Raw genomic sequence first — 16758 nt, forward strand, 5'->3', positions numbered from 1 at the left:
AACCATGCACGGGGAACCTATTCTGCCCAAGGACCTCTTTCCCTTCCTGGGGCCACATGCAAGTGGTAGGCGGGGCCAGAAACAAAAGTGGGTGGGGCAACATATGCTAATTTTACCTTTGCACAGTCGACGAGTTTCTACACACCAGCACGTCCCTCTTTCCATCTTCCATCCAGACCAGCAAGAGCTCAAGGCCACATTTCAGCCAGGAAAATACACTTGAGGATGTGAAACAGGGCCAGAGAAGGGCAGGATAGAAGTCTAAAGCAGGCTTCCTCAACCTCGGCCCTCCAGATGTTTTTGGCCTACAACTCCCATGAGCCCTAGCTAGCAGGACCAGTGGTCAGGGATGAAGGGAATTGTAGTCTCAAAACATCTGGAGGGCTGAGGTTGAGGAAGCCTGGTCTAGAGGGCCACACTTGGCCCCCAGGCCTGAGGTTCCCGACCCCTGCTTCCACAACAAGCGCATTGGGCAATGGAGGAAAACACTTGAAGCAAGAGAGCCTGTGTCCCTATGCTTCCATTCTCTTCGCTCATTGAGTTGCATTTCTGGGAAACTCGTCAAAGGTGGCAACTGGTCAGTTATTATACGTGTGTGTACTTATGTGTGCAATGCGCAACTCATTGGGATTTTCCGCCTCAGGTGCCAAAATCAATGCTCCGGCCTTGTCCTTCGCTACTGCACATTCCAGAGCTTGTTAAATTATTCGAGCTCGTTTGACCGCTGCTGTTTCGGCTGCTTCCCTAGACAAATAATTATCTAGCTGACCATCCTCCAGCTCTTTCGAGTGCTCCGTTCATTTTGTTTGAAGACTGCCAAGGGGCGAAAGAATAAACCCAGCCAGGGAGAGAAATCACCATAGATCAGGCATTACTAAGAAGCATTTTTAATGTACCCTCCCAGCCCCAAGAGAAATGCAAGATTAAAAAAGAACAAATAATGGAAAAGAAATCCCACCATTACAAGCTACATAGAGTCAGATTTGTCTCTCTTGACCTGTACACAGACATGAATATGTACAAAAACTATATTTAAAATATTACAGATCTTCTTAGCATTTTGTTTTGCTTTTGGTCTAAAAATTACTACAGACGGCCCAAATGCACCTGGCAGTGTCTCTCTGACTGTGGTGATTCACTTTATATTAACATTTCACTTTTTAAAAGAAAAGAAAATGAAAGAAACCACACATACACATAAACCTTACAATAGAATTTAGATTTAAAAAACAAAATCTCAAATTTGGTATCGTTATAACTTTAGTGCACATGATACTCCTTCAATCCTCACTTGTAAAAATAATAATAATAATTACTGGACTGAAAACTAGTTTTAAGGGCTTACCTAAACTGAGATTTTCAGTGGTTTAATTTAAACTGGATTAATAAAACTGATTTAAGGTGGTTTGTAGACTGGCTAATTTCTCAAGCTTAAATTCTTTTGCTTGCTTGTTTGTTTTGCATTTTCTGAAACTGTATTTTAAAATTTGTTTTTGTTAGGTTTTCAAATATGTAAGAACAAACAAGCAAAAGAAAAAAATGACACATACAAAAAACCCACACCTCAACCGGGGGGGGGGGTCCAACAACATCTGGAGAGAGGCAGGGGGTCCACCCCAAGGTTAGGGACAGGGAATTAAATTTTACCAGGAAAAGCTGCAACAGCACCTGGGGTTGGGCCCTTAACACCTGAGCTCATCACTGAAGCAGGGTTAGAAATCCATATCCAATGGACTAGATTATCTAGATTTGGGATTCATAGGGGCAGAGAAAAATGAAAGGTTGATTATAATAGGGTTGGGGAACCTGTAGCCCTGCAGGATTTTGGTGTACCTACAAGTTCATCGTCCCTCAACACTGGCCGTGCTGGCTGCAAATGATGGGCGTTGGGAGTCTAGCAACATATGCAGGGCCCACAGGTTGCCTGCCTTTGAACGACAGCCATATCTGTGGCATCTCAAGTGTTACACTGATGCAGGCTTTTTTTTTTTTAAAAAGGTGTGCATTAAGCAAAGAATGCCAGCAGGAATGGACAGTCCAGGATCCACAATTCAATCAGGTAGGAAAATTCCACGATGCGATGCAATGGAGCCTGGCCCTCCAGAACCAGCGCAGGAAGAGAAGGGCCAGGCAGGCCTGCAATATTTCCTGGCCCTGGGCGTAGGGCTAAGCGCTGCCACTGAGTGGTTGGTCCTGTGCCCAGGGGAACACCTTCCAAATTCCTGCCACCATTGGCTGATTTGGCAGCAGGAAATGATCCGGCCTGCCATTCACCAATTCACATGGAGGTCTGAGGCCCGCCTGCAAAACCGCTTGCCCAAGAAGGGGCAAATGGACTTCTCACCTCTACTGCTTGCTCACTTTGTCTTCCTACCTGATGTCTTCTGCCACGTTTGATTGAATGAAGGTGTGCCAATGAAAACCAAGACTGTACTTTTTCAAAAGGGAATCTCATTCCTGTTATGTTTTTGGTCACTGACCGAGATGCAATCCTGGTGTTTCTCTTGTCAAGGAAGCTGCAGAAGGGAGAGACAGACGAGGTCGCTTTGCAGGCTTCCTTAGCTCATCCAGAAACTAGGAAGGAGGCAGGAGCAGCGAATGAAGTGTCTCCTTGTCTGTGATGCTATTTCCTGTTGGGAGGGATGGTAATGCATATGCGATCCATAGGCAATAGCATTAGGGGTTTGCTGGGGGGTGGGGGCAGAACTCAGGAAGGGCATCATGCACTTATTTTTAGGTGTGGGTTTGATTTGGCGCTCCAGTAAATAATAGGATAAAGAAGTCCTGAGCAAGACAACATTTCCCACACTGGGAGAGTCTCAATTCCCTTTATGCAATTTGTGGCATGTTCCAACCTAACCAGAGAGCAGCTCAGTTGCCCTTTCGCTTGGTCTACAATTCCTCCCTTTGCTGGAAATACCCAATGAGAAAGTTATGGGTAGGGCCATCAGTCTCATACAGGAAAGAAAAGAGCTTGTTCATTCTGGGTTCAAAAGACAGGTCTCATCTCCCACTGTTAAGCCAGGAAATGCCATTTCCAGCATGGTCACGGTGTGGTTTGTGTGTGTGGATCCTGCCCTCCTGGCAAAATCAACTCCTGCCACCCACTTCCCATCAACAAATCAGTCCAAGGAGACTTCGCAGGGGTTTTCGTGAGCTTGGCGTGCACCCTCATAGATGTGGCGGAAGTCTTTGTAGCGAGGAGCGCAGCTGAGCCAAGCCTCCCCAAAATGCAGCCACCCAGTGAAAAGGAAGCTGCCAGGTCCCGGCTTCACTCCACACCGCAGCAGAGTACGGATGCTGCCCGTGGATTTCCCATATTTGCCAACCGGTTGGAACAAGGCAAACTTCTGGCGGTGGATCCGGGTGGCACTGACACTGATGATGGATTCTTGCGACTCCATGTCATTGGAGACTGTCCGGATATTGCCACGGATGACTGCAGGGGTGGAAGGAGTGGAGAAAACAGAAACGTTTGTTTGTTTGTTATATATATACTGGCCAACAGCAGTTTTACAAAACACATACACACACAGAGAGAAAACAGCAGATTAAAGCCAAATGGACGGCAGTTTAAAGACTAAAAATAGCACAGTCGATGAGATATATCAATACAATGTCAACAATTACTTACAGAGCAGCAGCACACTGATAAAACCCAACTGTGTGTGTGTGAAATCCTACAAACCACGGATATGCGCACACACATGGGTGTAGTCGGGGGGGCAGGGAGGCAGCAGCCCCCCAAATCAAGTAAAACAATAGAAATACTTAACTAACTAATCACATCAGTTCTGCCCCCCCCAAAGTCATGCCCCCCCCAAAAAAATCCTGGCTATGTCCGTATGTACACATCATGCATCTAAGGCACATTTAAAGCATATCCCCCTCCCAAAAAAACCCTGGGAACAGTAGTTCACCCCTCAACAGTAAACTTGGGTGGGGGGCATGCCAGTTGTGGGTGGATCCAGAAGCAAAGAGTGGATGGAGCAGGAGATGTGGTCCTTATTTTTGTACAATAGGCTGCACTCCAGCTCTGCAAAAGTCAGAAGTTTGGACATGCATCTCTCTCTGTCTTCTACTCAGGAAGCAAGAGGCTTTGCCATAGTTCAAGGACATATTCTGGCTAGGCAAAAGCACTTGTGGGTGGTCTTGGAGCAGGGCTGGCGAGTGTGGCTTGTAGAGATCTCCGAAGGCCAGACAGAGTTGCTTGGAGGGCCACACTTGGCCCCAGGACCCGATATTGGTCCTCCATCCCTGCTTTTCGCAAACAGCAAAGCTTACTTGTTTTGGCATGCATTTGACCAGAAACAAATCAGTTATTTCAGTTTGGTTTTGCTTGCTTGGCTTTCATGTATTTGTTGGCATTTCTAAATCAATGCTCTACATTATTGCTGTCGGGCTTGTTTTATTATTTTTCTCAGCCACAATGGCGGTCCCTGCACTGAAAGGCAGCATGGAAACAAAACCAAATCAATCAACAGAAGTGGTTCTGTAGTGGCACCCAGCTCTAAGGCTACAGCTGAGTATAACTGGTCAGATCTAGCCAATTATGGAGAGGAATCCTGCTATTAGCCTGCTTGCACGCAGGTGCCTTTGGCTTCCTCCAAATCAGCAAGAATTAGCCCCTCCGAGATCATTCTGACAGGCTCGTGATCTGATCCGGCGTGGCAAATCCCCTTGTTCTCCTGTTTGACTTCCTGGTTGCCATGGGAACTTTGGAGTGGGCAGCCAGCGGACCCCCTGACCACCTACTCCTATTGTTTAGGGTTGCAAATCTGGAGGTTAGCAGAGCGTGCGGGGCAATAATTGGCAACTGCCCACTGAGCCGGACAGCCTTGAGTGTGCAGGCATTTAAAGGGGAGAATGGAAAGGCCACATCATCCCAGCTGGGGAGCGAGTTGCTCTGTGGGGGCAGCTCTGGCTGCTAGTGCCTCAGCCCGGACTGGCAGGCAGGCAGCTCCTGGTTAGCTACTTAAGCAGCGTTCAGGGACAGAGGACAGAGTTCCAGAAGGGCAGGCTTTAGCTTTCACAGCTGCACATGCATTATTAAGAGTGATTTCTATGGCATTTTTTCCCATGTAAAAGGAAAAAGCAAAAGAAAGAGCCCTGCAATTAACAATTCTTAGGCCTGGGTCCCTGGGTAACATTAGGCAAGTAAATCACAATCACAGGGTTGGTTGCAATGAGGAATGCAATAAGGATCGCTAAGCAAACTGGGCCAGTCCAGAAGTCTGAAATCCTGAGCGGCTGCTACCAGTCAGTGTGGGCAATATTGAGCTAGATGGACCGATGACTCAGTATAAGGCAGCTTCAATTTACGATGCTGAAGAGAGGAGCGGAAAATGTGAAGTTGAGGAAGATGTACTCACCAAAATCACTAGTGCAAACGGCCATCAGAATCTCAGTGTTGTTACACGGACGGCAGCTCCCTGCATCTTCCAAAGAGAAAAAGGAAACAGTCACTCAAACAGAGTTCATGCCGGCCTCACTATCCAATAGTTCTTCTTTAGAGAAGGGATGTGGAGAATGAGGGGAGGCAGAAGTAAAGCGTAGAAAGGCATCGTGAAAAGTTTGGTTTTTCTGTTGAGGGGAAGAAGAAATAGCAGTCCAGGGCATGTTTAGGCCAGGTGATTTTCACTTGAAAATATGGAAAGTGGCTTGTGCACTCTATTCATCTTTGACACTAGAGACTCGGCTTCTGTGGCTAGAGGCATCATTTATCAGCTGTGACTGGTACAATATCATCAACTGTTCCTGGGCTGGGAAAACTTGGCCACAGCAGTTCATGCACTGGTTATTTCAAGACCAGATTACTGCAGTGAGCTCTATGTGGGGCTTCTCTGCTGAGCAAGAAGAGCTGGGAAAGATTCCTGGACCAAATGCCTTGAAAGCCACTGCCACACAATATATGAGGAACCAGTGGCCCTCCTGAAGTTGTTGAATTGTAATTCCCATCACCGCTGGCTGTTGACCATTCAGACTGACTCCCATCAAGATCTGGAGGGCCACAGTTTCCTCATCCTTGATCAGGAGGGGTGTCGTGGTTAGAGAGTTGGGCTAAAAGCTGGGAGATGAGGCTTTCAACGTTACTCAGCCATGAAGCTCAATGGGTGACCTTGGGCCAGTCACTGCCTCTCAGCCTAACCTGCCTCACAGGGTTGTTGCGAGTTTTCAAACTCTTCATGTATTAAATGTCAAGTTGGCATATGCAGAGGTGGGTTTTTGTTTTTGTTTACATAAATTCTATAAACAAAATTAACTCAATATAAATTCTCATTTTCCATAACTAGATATAGATAGATGATAGATAGATAGATAGATAGATAGATAGATAGATAGATAGATGAAACATAAAAAACCCTAAAATAAAAGGTTTAGCTTTAAGCTTCCCCTTCTGCTCCTAGTGTTTAATGGAAAGAATATACCTAAGAGTTAAGGTTTACAGCCAAACAAAATAGATATTTTGGCATTATGAGACCATGCGCCAACAAACTGGTCTTCTTAGGTTTAAGTACCTGTAGAAGGTTGTTTGAAACTAGTCAGTTTCTTAGTCTAATCTACCTCACAGGGTTGTCGCAAGGATAAAATGGGGGAAGGGAGAACCATGTGTACTGCCTTGAACTCGTTGAAGGAAAAGGCGGGATAGAAATGTAATAAACAAACAGGCCTGACAAAATGGCCTGCCTTGGTAGAAGGCAGCTTTCTATTTTCCTAAAATGCCCTCTGGGCACAATCCCATTGCCATTAGGTAGGGCTCAAGTGGGCCTAACTCTGGGCTGGGCTGTGCCCTAGGTGCCAACATTTCTCAAGACAAAGCCTAGTAAAAAGCATTAAAAAAAAAAAGCCATTCCCCAGTTGGGGAGAATGCCTAGGGTTGCTATGGTAACCATGTTCAGGCCTTATCTGAGATGCAGCTGAACGTCTTGGCGGGTGACTCCGCTACGAACTGCCGCACACTGGACTTTTGTTAGCTCAGAGATGAGGCCGATTAGATGTTCCTTCTTTGGCCTTGTGTTTTCGATTGCTGAGCACACTCCGGACGGCTTGGGTTACTTGCCCACCTCCTCCCCTTGCCGTGAGGGAGGCCCACACAGCATTCAGAGTCCTTGAAATGCAACAACAGCAAAAGGAGTTTCCGCTTTCCTAAGCCTGGGAAGCAAGTGAAGACTGTTTCCACGTTTGGTTTGCAAATGCTCTAGCATAAGGGTGTCTCAGGGCATGTGCAGAGTTCCTTTAACCCAAGCGGGGAAAGACGACTTCTTTTTTTTAAAAAAAAGGATATATGAGTCATAGTACTCTGACCATTACAGAAAGCTGTTGCTTTCTTGCCTGCCTAGAGAAACCCCAGTGTGCTGTTTGAGCCTGGAATTGCTGAACCAACTCTTGGATTGGGCTATGGCACTGCGCAAGGGAATGAGTCACATCCATTGTCCCACAGACTTTTGCCCCGGCCCCACCCAGCACTGAAATGTGGCCCCCGGAAAGTTGACCACGAGGGAATGCAGCCCCAGGGCTGAAAAAGCTTCCTCACACTTAGGCTAAAAAGGACACCATTCTGATCAGGACATAAATTTTCTGGTTGTGTGGCAACCTTATTTCCACACTGAACAGCCCCAGCTACATGCACAGTTTCTTTCCAGCAGGACTTAGCATAGCCCTGAATGTCATGTTTCTTCCTTATTTATTTTGTTTAATTTTACATTTATAGCTTCCTTTCCTCCAAGGAGCTCAAGGCAACCCTGTGTGCTAGGTTAGGCTGAGAGGCAATGACTGGCCCAGCGAGCTTCATGTCCGAGTAGGGATTTGAACCCAGGTCTCCCATGCTCTAATCCAGCACTCTAATCACTACACCACAGTGGCTCATGATCCTACGCAGGTGCCACTTGTAACACAATAGGCATAAGAATATGATGCAAATATTCATCTGTTCCAGGATTCAGTTCCTAGCAGTATCCAGGGAAATGATTCTGGAAAGCTTGGAAATAGAGCTTGAGAGCACTGAGCCTCCCTTGATCTTTTATTCCCTGAATGGGGATGGGGGATGAATTCAATTCAGTTCATGTTTAAAGGTAATGTACATTTTCCAAAGCAATATGCAAACCGAAACACATCTATCTTTCAAAACGGGAGCTTCTCCAAATTTTGCAGTGCATTTCCCCAGCCAAATAATGTGCGCAAAAATGCACATACTGGGGTAAAGTGTGCATAAAATGCATATATTAGTGGAAATAATATAGAGAAATGTATTATATTAGGGGAAATTGGTTTGCAAAGATGTGTATATTAGGGTAGATTGCATAGTAAATGTGTATATTAGGAGAATTTCATGGATGGGAACTAAAAAAAAAGCTTATATAGAAATAATAGAATTGTAGAGTTGGAAGAGACCATGAGCATCATTTAATCCAAACTCCTGCAGTGCAGGAATTGTTTGCCCAACATGGGGCTTGAACCCGTGACCCTGAGATTAAGAGTCACGTGCTCTACCAGCTGAGCTAAAGTGGGGGGAATTGTACTTAAGTCTGGAAAAGTGAGAAACTGAGAAAGCAAGCAATTGACGTATTTGTCGATCCCTACCTCCTAAGTGTCAACTTCAGATTTCAAAGGATCCTGGGCAAATGTCCTGAGTATGTTTTTGAATATTTATTACTGTATTTTTCACTTACTTGTATATTGCTTCAGGACCTTTTAGTGAGAAGCAATATACACATTTAATAAACCTAAATCTAAAACCTTGCCCCTCCTTGCCAGTGTCCCCACCACTGCCCATTGGCTTGCTATCTTCTTCTGGGCCAAATCTGCATTACTGCAAGGCAGAGGGAAAGAGCCAGCTAAGAGGATGCTGGTCCTATTTCCTTGCCTTTTTCACTGCTCATCTGGCAGAAGGCAGGCGAACAGCCAGCAACAGGGAGGAATGCTGATTATGCTGACCCTGGCCCTCTCCCGAATCTTGTATTCAGAGGAATACCACCTTTCACAGAATCAAAGAGTTGGAAGGCACCACAAGGGTCATGTAGTCCAACCTGCAATGCAGGAACCTTTTGCCCGATCTGGGACTCTAACCCCAACCCCAAGATTAAGAGTGGGGGTTCCATAAGTAAAGGTTAAGGAATTATACCAAACTGCTCTACTTCAGAGTTGTTTGTCCTTCAACTTATATTCCTCTTGAAGAAAAGCAGAACCAATTTTGAGTTTGGGGGTCCCAAGGCCCATCACCCAAGAACTGGGTGAATTGAATCCCTCCCCAGCAGCAGAACTTCCTTGGTCTATGTTAGATTTCTGAAAATGGGCATATACCTACTGCCCTGTATTCCTACCCTGATCTGGAGGTGGGAGAAAGGAAGTGTCCCTCTGACATTTCCCTGTACAGTTTTATGAAAGGGGGGGGGGGTCACATTTATTTTAAGCTGAATCCACAATTATATCATGTTTAAGGAGGCTTAACTCTGTTTTGGCATGATGGCTAAATTGACAAAGTTACAGCCCCCTGCACCATGGAAATGGAAGTGGTGAGATGGTAAAACAACAGTAAACCACTGGTTGCCTATATGTTTGGCGGCTCAAACCATGGTTTGGGTTCTAAACCATGCTTAGTACAAGCCATGATCTGGCATGGCTGAATGGACTCTTGGTCATGCACAAGAACCTCTCCATGCTCACATGTGGAGAAGATGGTTGTTTCTGGGTTTGATAAGCTAGAAGATAAAAGCTTGAGAAAATACTATCACAGATGCATCACAAATGTTCCCTCCAAACCCAGCCATGAAAGCCAAAAGAACTTTACCTTCCATGCTGAGGTTTCTGGACGGCCACGAGAAGCGGGAGTTCCAGTCACCCCGCAGCTCGTAGCGGAAGGCAGCGATCCGGCGGCTGATGTCCTGGTGCAAGGTGGACTGGAGGAACAGAGCAACCTTCTCCTTGGGCAGCCAGCTAAAACAGCGCACCTTGGGCTGCAAGGTAGCGTCGGCCTCCGAGAGGAGGAGCTCCAAGACACCGTCCCTCTCCAAGTAAATCTGAGCTCCTCGGAAGCTGTTGGAGGACTTGATGCAGGCTGTCACCCGCCTGGGGTTCTCTCTGCCGGTGGTGCCTGTGGGAAGGCGGGGGAAAAGGCTCAGGCGCAAGGCTCCCGCTGGGTACAGCCACTCCAAGGATCCCTCAGCACAGTGCAAGGAGATCTGTTCCACGCTGCCCGATTCCTGCGACAGACCACTGCAAGGGATAGTGGAATGGAGTTAGTATAACAAGGAAGCTGGGGCAGTTCCGTCTGTTCCCAAGAAAGTCAGGACATACATCAGTCAGGAAGAAGGCAACAACTGGTATCATAAGAATATCAGCAAAGAGATGCAAGTTAGGGCTGAGAAGGGAGGTTTGAAAGGGTGTGAGAGGTGAGACATTGGAGAACAGAGCTGTGTGTGTTGCATAGCACCCTCCCAAGCTAGTCTGCTGCTCTCAGGTGTGAAAAAATGTCTACCCATCACCAATGGCCAGTGCAGTGGACCAGGGTCAGCCCAACCATGAGGCACACTGGGGCAGCCTCCCGACAGCTGATAGGGGTGCTGCTGCTGTGCCACACGCTCCATTCCAGCCTCCTTTTACTCCCTGGGCTGCCTCCAGGCAATGGTGCCTCCTAAGAGGAGGAAGAGGCAGGGCAGTGGCTTTTTCAGTTTTTCCTGGAGCGACCAAACATCCTGGGCTGTCCTGCAGTGGTGTATGGCATGGAGTGGCAGCAGTAGCATCTCGTCCATTGCTGTAAGCAGCAAGATTTATTGGGCCACCCCTGACTACTGCTGCTGTTCTCCAGCACCTAACCAATGTCAGAGCTGGCCCTGGCGGTTGGAGAGCTCTCAGGGAGACACAGTGGCCAATAATGAGTCCCACAGTATTTCTCAACCACATTCTCAGAGCTTGCCTCTGCATCATTAACACCTGTTCAGATTGCCCTTCGCACCCCAGTTAGAGTTGCCCCTTTGTCAAAACAGATGAAATGCATCACAAAAAATGACAAAAGACACAGATTTGTACAAACTCTGAAGATGCTAATGTAATAGCTTTTTTGAGGTTATTTTCACTGGTACGGAGCACAGTCACCTCTTTTTTTCGCTGCCCATGACAGCCATTTTGTGCTGGCAATCAAAGCAATTTTATCGATATATGAGTACTGGCACTTTGTTTTTCACCACCACCAAAAACGTATGGTGCTAGCATATATGTAAAAATGCAAATTTAGACATAATCACTCTACTTTAAATAGAAATACATCTCAGCAGAAGGAGAAAGTTGGTGACCTGTTTGGCAGCTTAGGTGCTAAACATCTGTGGGTAAGTTGAAGGTCCCTGCCACTCTCCCTTCTTATTGTCATAACACAATGAAGCTTAACTTAGAGGAGATTCAGTTACCCTCCTGAGCCTAAGTTAGACCTGTCCATTAATTTCCATGGGTTTACTGTGAGTAGGACTAACATTGGCTAGAGCCCATTATCTGGATTTAGGCCACATGACCCTTCAAACAGAGGGTGCCATTGAATTCCACAGGGGCAGGGAACAAATTTCAGTCTCAGGGCTGCATTCACTTCTGGAAAACCTTCCAGAGCCCACATGCCAGTGGTGGGCAGAGCCAGAGACCAAAGTGGGTGGAGCAACATATGTCCACTTCCCTACTTTCCACACATGGTGTCACACACTCTTCTCTATCTTGCATCCAGACAAACCAGAGGCATTAGCAGAGTATAGGGATGGAGCTCAGCCTGGCAAAACACTCAGGTTGTAATGCAGGGGCCACTGGGGGTGTGGCTTGTGAGAAAAGGGCGTGGCCTGGAGGGAGTTCCGAGAGCCAGAGACCTGGAGGGCTGCACTTGGCTGTTGGGCCCAAGGTTTCCCACCCTTGGAACAGAGGACTTTCCCCTGTAAAGTAGGACACCTGGACATCCTATTCCCAATTCATGGACAGAAAAGATGTCTTTTGCAGCACGATGCCATCCAGATGGTTGAAGACTCTGGAGCGACTTGCCATTTCGCAGCAAAAGTGACTCATCTGCTCTGCAAAGGATCAAGATCACTGAGAAACAGATGCGGCAGCTGTGTCACACACCCGACACGCCCCTCCAAAACCCTGTTACGCTGCCCTCTAGAGGCCCCACAAAAGCAAACGCATTATGCTAGAAGACACAGTGGGCCCCTTCTTTATGAATGAAGTCTGAGGTTTCCCCTGTTCATGGACTGCCGTACATGGTTCATTCATATTCATAGAATATTCAGAAAACAGAAGGTTTGTGTAGCCAACTAAGTTTTACTCAGGGTAGACCTATTAAGATGAATGTGCATAAATAAGTCATGCCCACTAATTTATGTGAGTCTTCTTTGAGTAGAACTAACCCACAAGGTTGAATTCTTCAAAGCTCTTGCAATCTAAATTATTCTTCCCTGCAGCTGTGAGTTATTTTCAAAAGGCCGCTTTGCCTGCAGATACCTCTCCCCCTTCCTCCCATTTTCATCTTGGACATTCTGCAAAGGACACAGGAGGAAGAACAGCTGTCCTACAGGATTAATGAGAGGAACAAGCACCCCCTTTTTATACTCCCCCCCTCATTTTAAGGCTTAAAAGAGAAGTGGTTGGTACATAGTCAAAGACCTCTGGGTCAGATTATACTGGGCAATCTAAATCAATACTGGTCAGTCATCAACCCTGGAAAAATACAAGTTTCTGAGTTCAATTATTTTCATATAAAAAGACCTATTAAACTATGCCTTCAATACTATCTAAAGGGTTCAGTGCAGTTTGCAAATGTAAACATACAAATGTTGCAGAATACACCCGCAATAAAGCACCAGTCTGGAGGGGCCCTCGCTTGTCCTGACTCCCCTTCCTCTGATGTTTTCCCTACGTTGCATTTTGGTTCATAAACCCATCAGGATGGAGACTCGTCCGCTTGCACTCCCTAAAAAGTGTTATGCTCGGTGATTGTGTAATAACGATGAAAATAATAATAATAATAATAAGACACACAACAACTATCGTCAGCTGTCCGTGGCTCAACAGCTGAATTGATTCAGCTGAGCTGCAGCAGCAACCTTTGCTCTATAAGGTAGCAAGGGCCTGGACTGCCCCACCTCCCACGGGGAACAGCTGCTAAAAGAGGGGAAATTGTAACAGAGCATTTGCTCACCAAACCCAGCATGGCCTGTTTAGTGAGACTTTAAAAAAACCCACCAGCTTTCAAAGCCTCCACACAACCTAACAATGTTGTCATTCTTTCTTGCATTTCCCACAGGATACAACTATACTAAATTACATGGGAAGGAAATAAATTATGGTGCATTTATGATAATTCCAATGCAAACTGTCAATACATTCTCTAAGTGCATTTCAAGCGCAAGGTTACCATTTAAGATGAAACGTGCAAAAAAACCAAATCTCCGGTATTTCTCAGCTCGGCTACTGTAATGCATTCCACAAGGGGCTGCCATACAGAGGAGGCTAAACTGGCCAAGCCAGCAATGCTCCAATCTCTGCATTGACTTCTCATGGTCTCTGCTCGATAGGATGTCCTGTAAGTAGCCATACACAGGCGCTGCCTCCTTCCCTCCAGTTTACCCCACCATCGCTGCGTCACATTTCAGCATTCTACACAAAGGAAGTATATGACGTGTTCTTTTGTTGCTTTTTGAAATTGGGAAGCACCATAGCTCAGTGGTAGAGCCTCTGCTTTGCATGCAGAAGGTATCAGGGCCAATCCCTGTCTGAAACCCTGGAGAGCTGCTGCCCATCAGTCAAGAAAACATTAGCCTAGATCAGGGGTGCCCAAACTATTTTCAAAGAGGGCCAGATTTGATGAAGTGAACAAGCGTGAAGGCCGACCAAAGTTGTTGAGCTTTTTTATGATTTTACCCCAAAGTTGTTGAGTTGTTTTTTTTAGGATTGGAGTTTTTGATCTTTTTTTAGGTTTTTACCCCAATAAATAAATCCAGGGGGCCGGATTAGGTCCCCAAAATGGAGGGACTAGTGGTCTGACTCAGTATAAGACAGCAAAAGGACCCTGCTGCATCAATCCAATGGCCTGTCTAGTCCAACAGCCTGTTCTCATGGTGGCCAAACAGATGACTGTGGGACAGCCCAAGAGCACTGTCCCCTCCTGCAGTTTCCAGCAAGTGGCATTCAGACACGTTACTACCTCCAACTGTGGAAGAATCGCATAGCCACCATGTTCAGATATCAGAAACATTTCGAGTCCCACAAGCCACAATAGCTCAGAAGCATTCAGTCTAACTCCAGTGTTTTCTCCCCTAGCCAGTGGTGCCATTAGGACAGAACTTTAGGGCAGATGATGCCGTGGTGGAATGGGTCAGTGCGCTTTCCTGTTCATCAGAAGTTTGGTGGTTCAGGCCCACCCAGGGATGTCTGTGGGCAGGATTCCTGGATCACAGGAGGCTGGGCCAGATGACCCGGGGGTCCCCTTCCAACTCTCCATTTCTATGATTCTATGGTGGGCCCCAACTCAGCAGAATAAGAAACAGGGCCCTGGAACACAACAGGGCTGGCTCAACACATTTTGATGGAAGTGAAGGAAAACCCATTACTGGGGGTGGAGCGATAGGGATTTAGGACCATAAATCCCACCATCTAAAATTACCCAGTTATACCATTGCCTCCAGCCACACAGCTTGTCAAATTATTATTATTTTTTAAAGCAGAGGCTTCGGTCCAGCGCAGCTGTTCTTATGACCCCCTGCATCTCAATCTAGGCATGCATGCCCTGAAGTGTGGCCAGCATTCTGGACACCAGCACAGCAACTAGTGTCACAAGCCAACTTCAATTATAGAAAGGTTGGATATAACATTAAAAACAAACTAAGCCTTTACGGTGCCAAATCCAGAAATCTTTATGGATTCGGTTTGCTACTGCAGCACACATTGCAAAAAGGGCTGCCCTATTTAATCGGTTGCTCAGAAAATGAAGAAAAACTTGTAGCACACTAAAATGAGGAAACATGAAATCAGGACCTGTCTGCAGACAGGAATGGAGTGGGAGAACCAGCAATACTACCCTGAGCCTTTGAGAAGTTCAGGATAGGGTTGTATCCAAGCTATATTCAGTGCTGACCCATTGAAATCAATGGATGTAAGCTAGTCATGCCCATTATTTTCAGTGGGTCTATTCTGAGCAACCCATAATAAATGAGTAAAGCACCCCATGAAAGTACTTTAATCCCAGGGGTCCACTTTTTTCAGCACCCAAGAAAAATAAAGAAATGGCAGCTACCAGGGCAGTTCCCTCTCCACACCATACAATTCTTCTCCTTTTAATAAATTAGGCCACTCATAGGCACAAAGAACCAGCCCACAAAATCACTCAATCAGTTTCAGCCAGTATAAGTTAGGTGTCCCTAGCAGAAGACCAGAATTACAGTCTGTGCACAAGGATGGTTTAGGGCAACCAATGTTTACTAAGCCAGGAGGAAAGTTAAACTCTTCAATAAGTATGACCTCACTTGTCTTTCTGGTAAAGCATTGTCAAAGAACAGTAGGAGATTCCAATACTTCTCTCTCTCTTATCCATAAAATATCAGAACAAGTTAGGCTGCAATCCTTTTCTGAAAGTAAGTTCCACTGAACTCAGTAAGTCATATTTTTGAGTATGCACATATAGAATTGCACTCCCAATCTCCACTTGTGGGGGGACGGGACGACAACAATAACCAGCAGCCAAGTCCCATTGTAATTCCATGAAAAACCTAAAATCAATCAATTAAGGAGGATGCCAAACCAACACCAGGACATGGTTTTGCAACATAAAAGGCCCAGTTAAGAAGACCCATCACCAGCTAACTTTGCAAAACCCTGAAGGGAATTTGACCCTGCTCTTTATAAGAAGCTGTGGGTTGTAGCCACTGTTGGTTCTAACTCAGAGTAGACCCCACTGAAGTTAATGAGCCTGCCTCACTTAGACCCATGCATTTCGATGGGTCTACTCTGTGTAAAACTTAGTTGGCTAGACAAGCCAGTGACTCACACCCTGCACCGCTTCCGCATCCAAAATCTAATTTCTTTTTCTGCCTGTCTCCTTGAACTGCCGTTGCACCAACGACTCCCTTAATGCTTACCAGGACTTACTCTAACTCTAGTTGCTAGCATGGAACACAGCAGGTTTGAAGAACCTACGCAACGCAGTATTTCGAAGAGAGAAGGAAAAACCTCTGCGGATGAATGAAGGTCAAACAGCATCACTTTTCGACTACACGTTTTGAAGGCAAGAAATTTGTCCGTATTAATACCTACCTCCCCCTCCAGCTACACTGATCTTCTGAGTAATTGCAAAGGGCTGTATGCAGAAGAACTAAGCCCAGGAGCCCCAACGCCAAAGACATCTTAAGGTCTCTAACTCCTGGGCAAAGAAGCAGGAGAGGAGAAGAATCAAATGTAGGGGAATGAATCCTTTTGGAGCACCATCCTGGAATGTGCTGGCGGAGTTAGGAACGCCCGAGTCTCCCCACCATCCATCTCCTCCCTCTGCCGGCTTTCTTCTGGCTCCTCGCAAGGAATTCCCCGCTTTCTCTTCCTTTCCCCTCTTTTTCAGGCTGCAAAGTAGCGCGTCCTCGCCCCCGCTCGCTGCGAGAGACGCTGCAATCGGGGGCAAGACAGACCTGGAGAGAGATGGGAAGCTCCCGAGATTCTCATGGTGAGTTTGAAACGGACTATATAGGACGCCCGCAGAGCGCAAGGCAGTTTCAACCCGGGCGGAGGGAAGAGCCCGGAGTGTAT

General features: G+C 46.4%; 1 protein-coding gene across 2 annotated transcripts; it reads right to left on the reverse strand.

The window, feature by feature from the left end:
- Positions 1-871: 871 nt before the first annotated feature.
- METRN (meteorin, glial cell differentiation regulator) lies at positions 872-16758 on the reverse strand. Of its 2 annotated transcripts, none has more exons than XM_083476142.1 (4): positions 16276-16758; positions 9788-10212; positions 5373-5438; positions 872-3439 (listed from the first exon to the last, which is right to left on the reverse strand). In XM_083476142.1, the coding sequence occupies exons 1-4, from the start codon at positions 16362-16364 to the stop codon at positions 3123-3125; spliced, it is 897 nt and encodes a 298-aa protein (XP_083332268.1). In that variant the 5' UTR covers positions 16365-16758; the 3' UTR covers positions 872-3122. The 2 variants fall into 2 exon arrangements, with proteins under 2 accessions (XP_083332268.1, XP_083332269.1); XM_083476143.1 differs by having other exon boundaries at positions 5373-5432; positions 16276-16735.

Source organism: Podarcis liolepis (assembly GCF_965112155.1).
Source record: "Podarcis liolepis genome assembly, chromosome: 14".
Classification (NCBI taxonomy): Eukaryota; Metazoa; Chordata; class Lepidosauria; order Squamata; family Lacertidae; genus Podarcis; species Podarcis liolepis.

Excerpts from the sequence above, each read along its gene's own strand:
- METRN (XM_083476142.1), bottom strand. The coding sequence starts at position 16,364 with ATGTCTTTGGCGTTGGGGCTCCTGGGCTTAGTTCTTCTGCATACAGCC. Across the intron at positions 5,439-9,787 it reads CAGAAACCTCAGCATGGAAG|ATGCAGGGAGCTGCCGTCCG; the intron begins GTAAAGTTCTTT and ends TCTCTTTGGAAG. Across the intron at positions 3,440-5,372 it reads CGTTTGCACTAGTGATTTTG|TCATCCGTGGCAATATCCGG; the intron begins GTGAGTACATCT and ends CCACCCCTGCAG.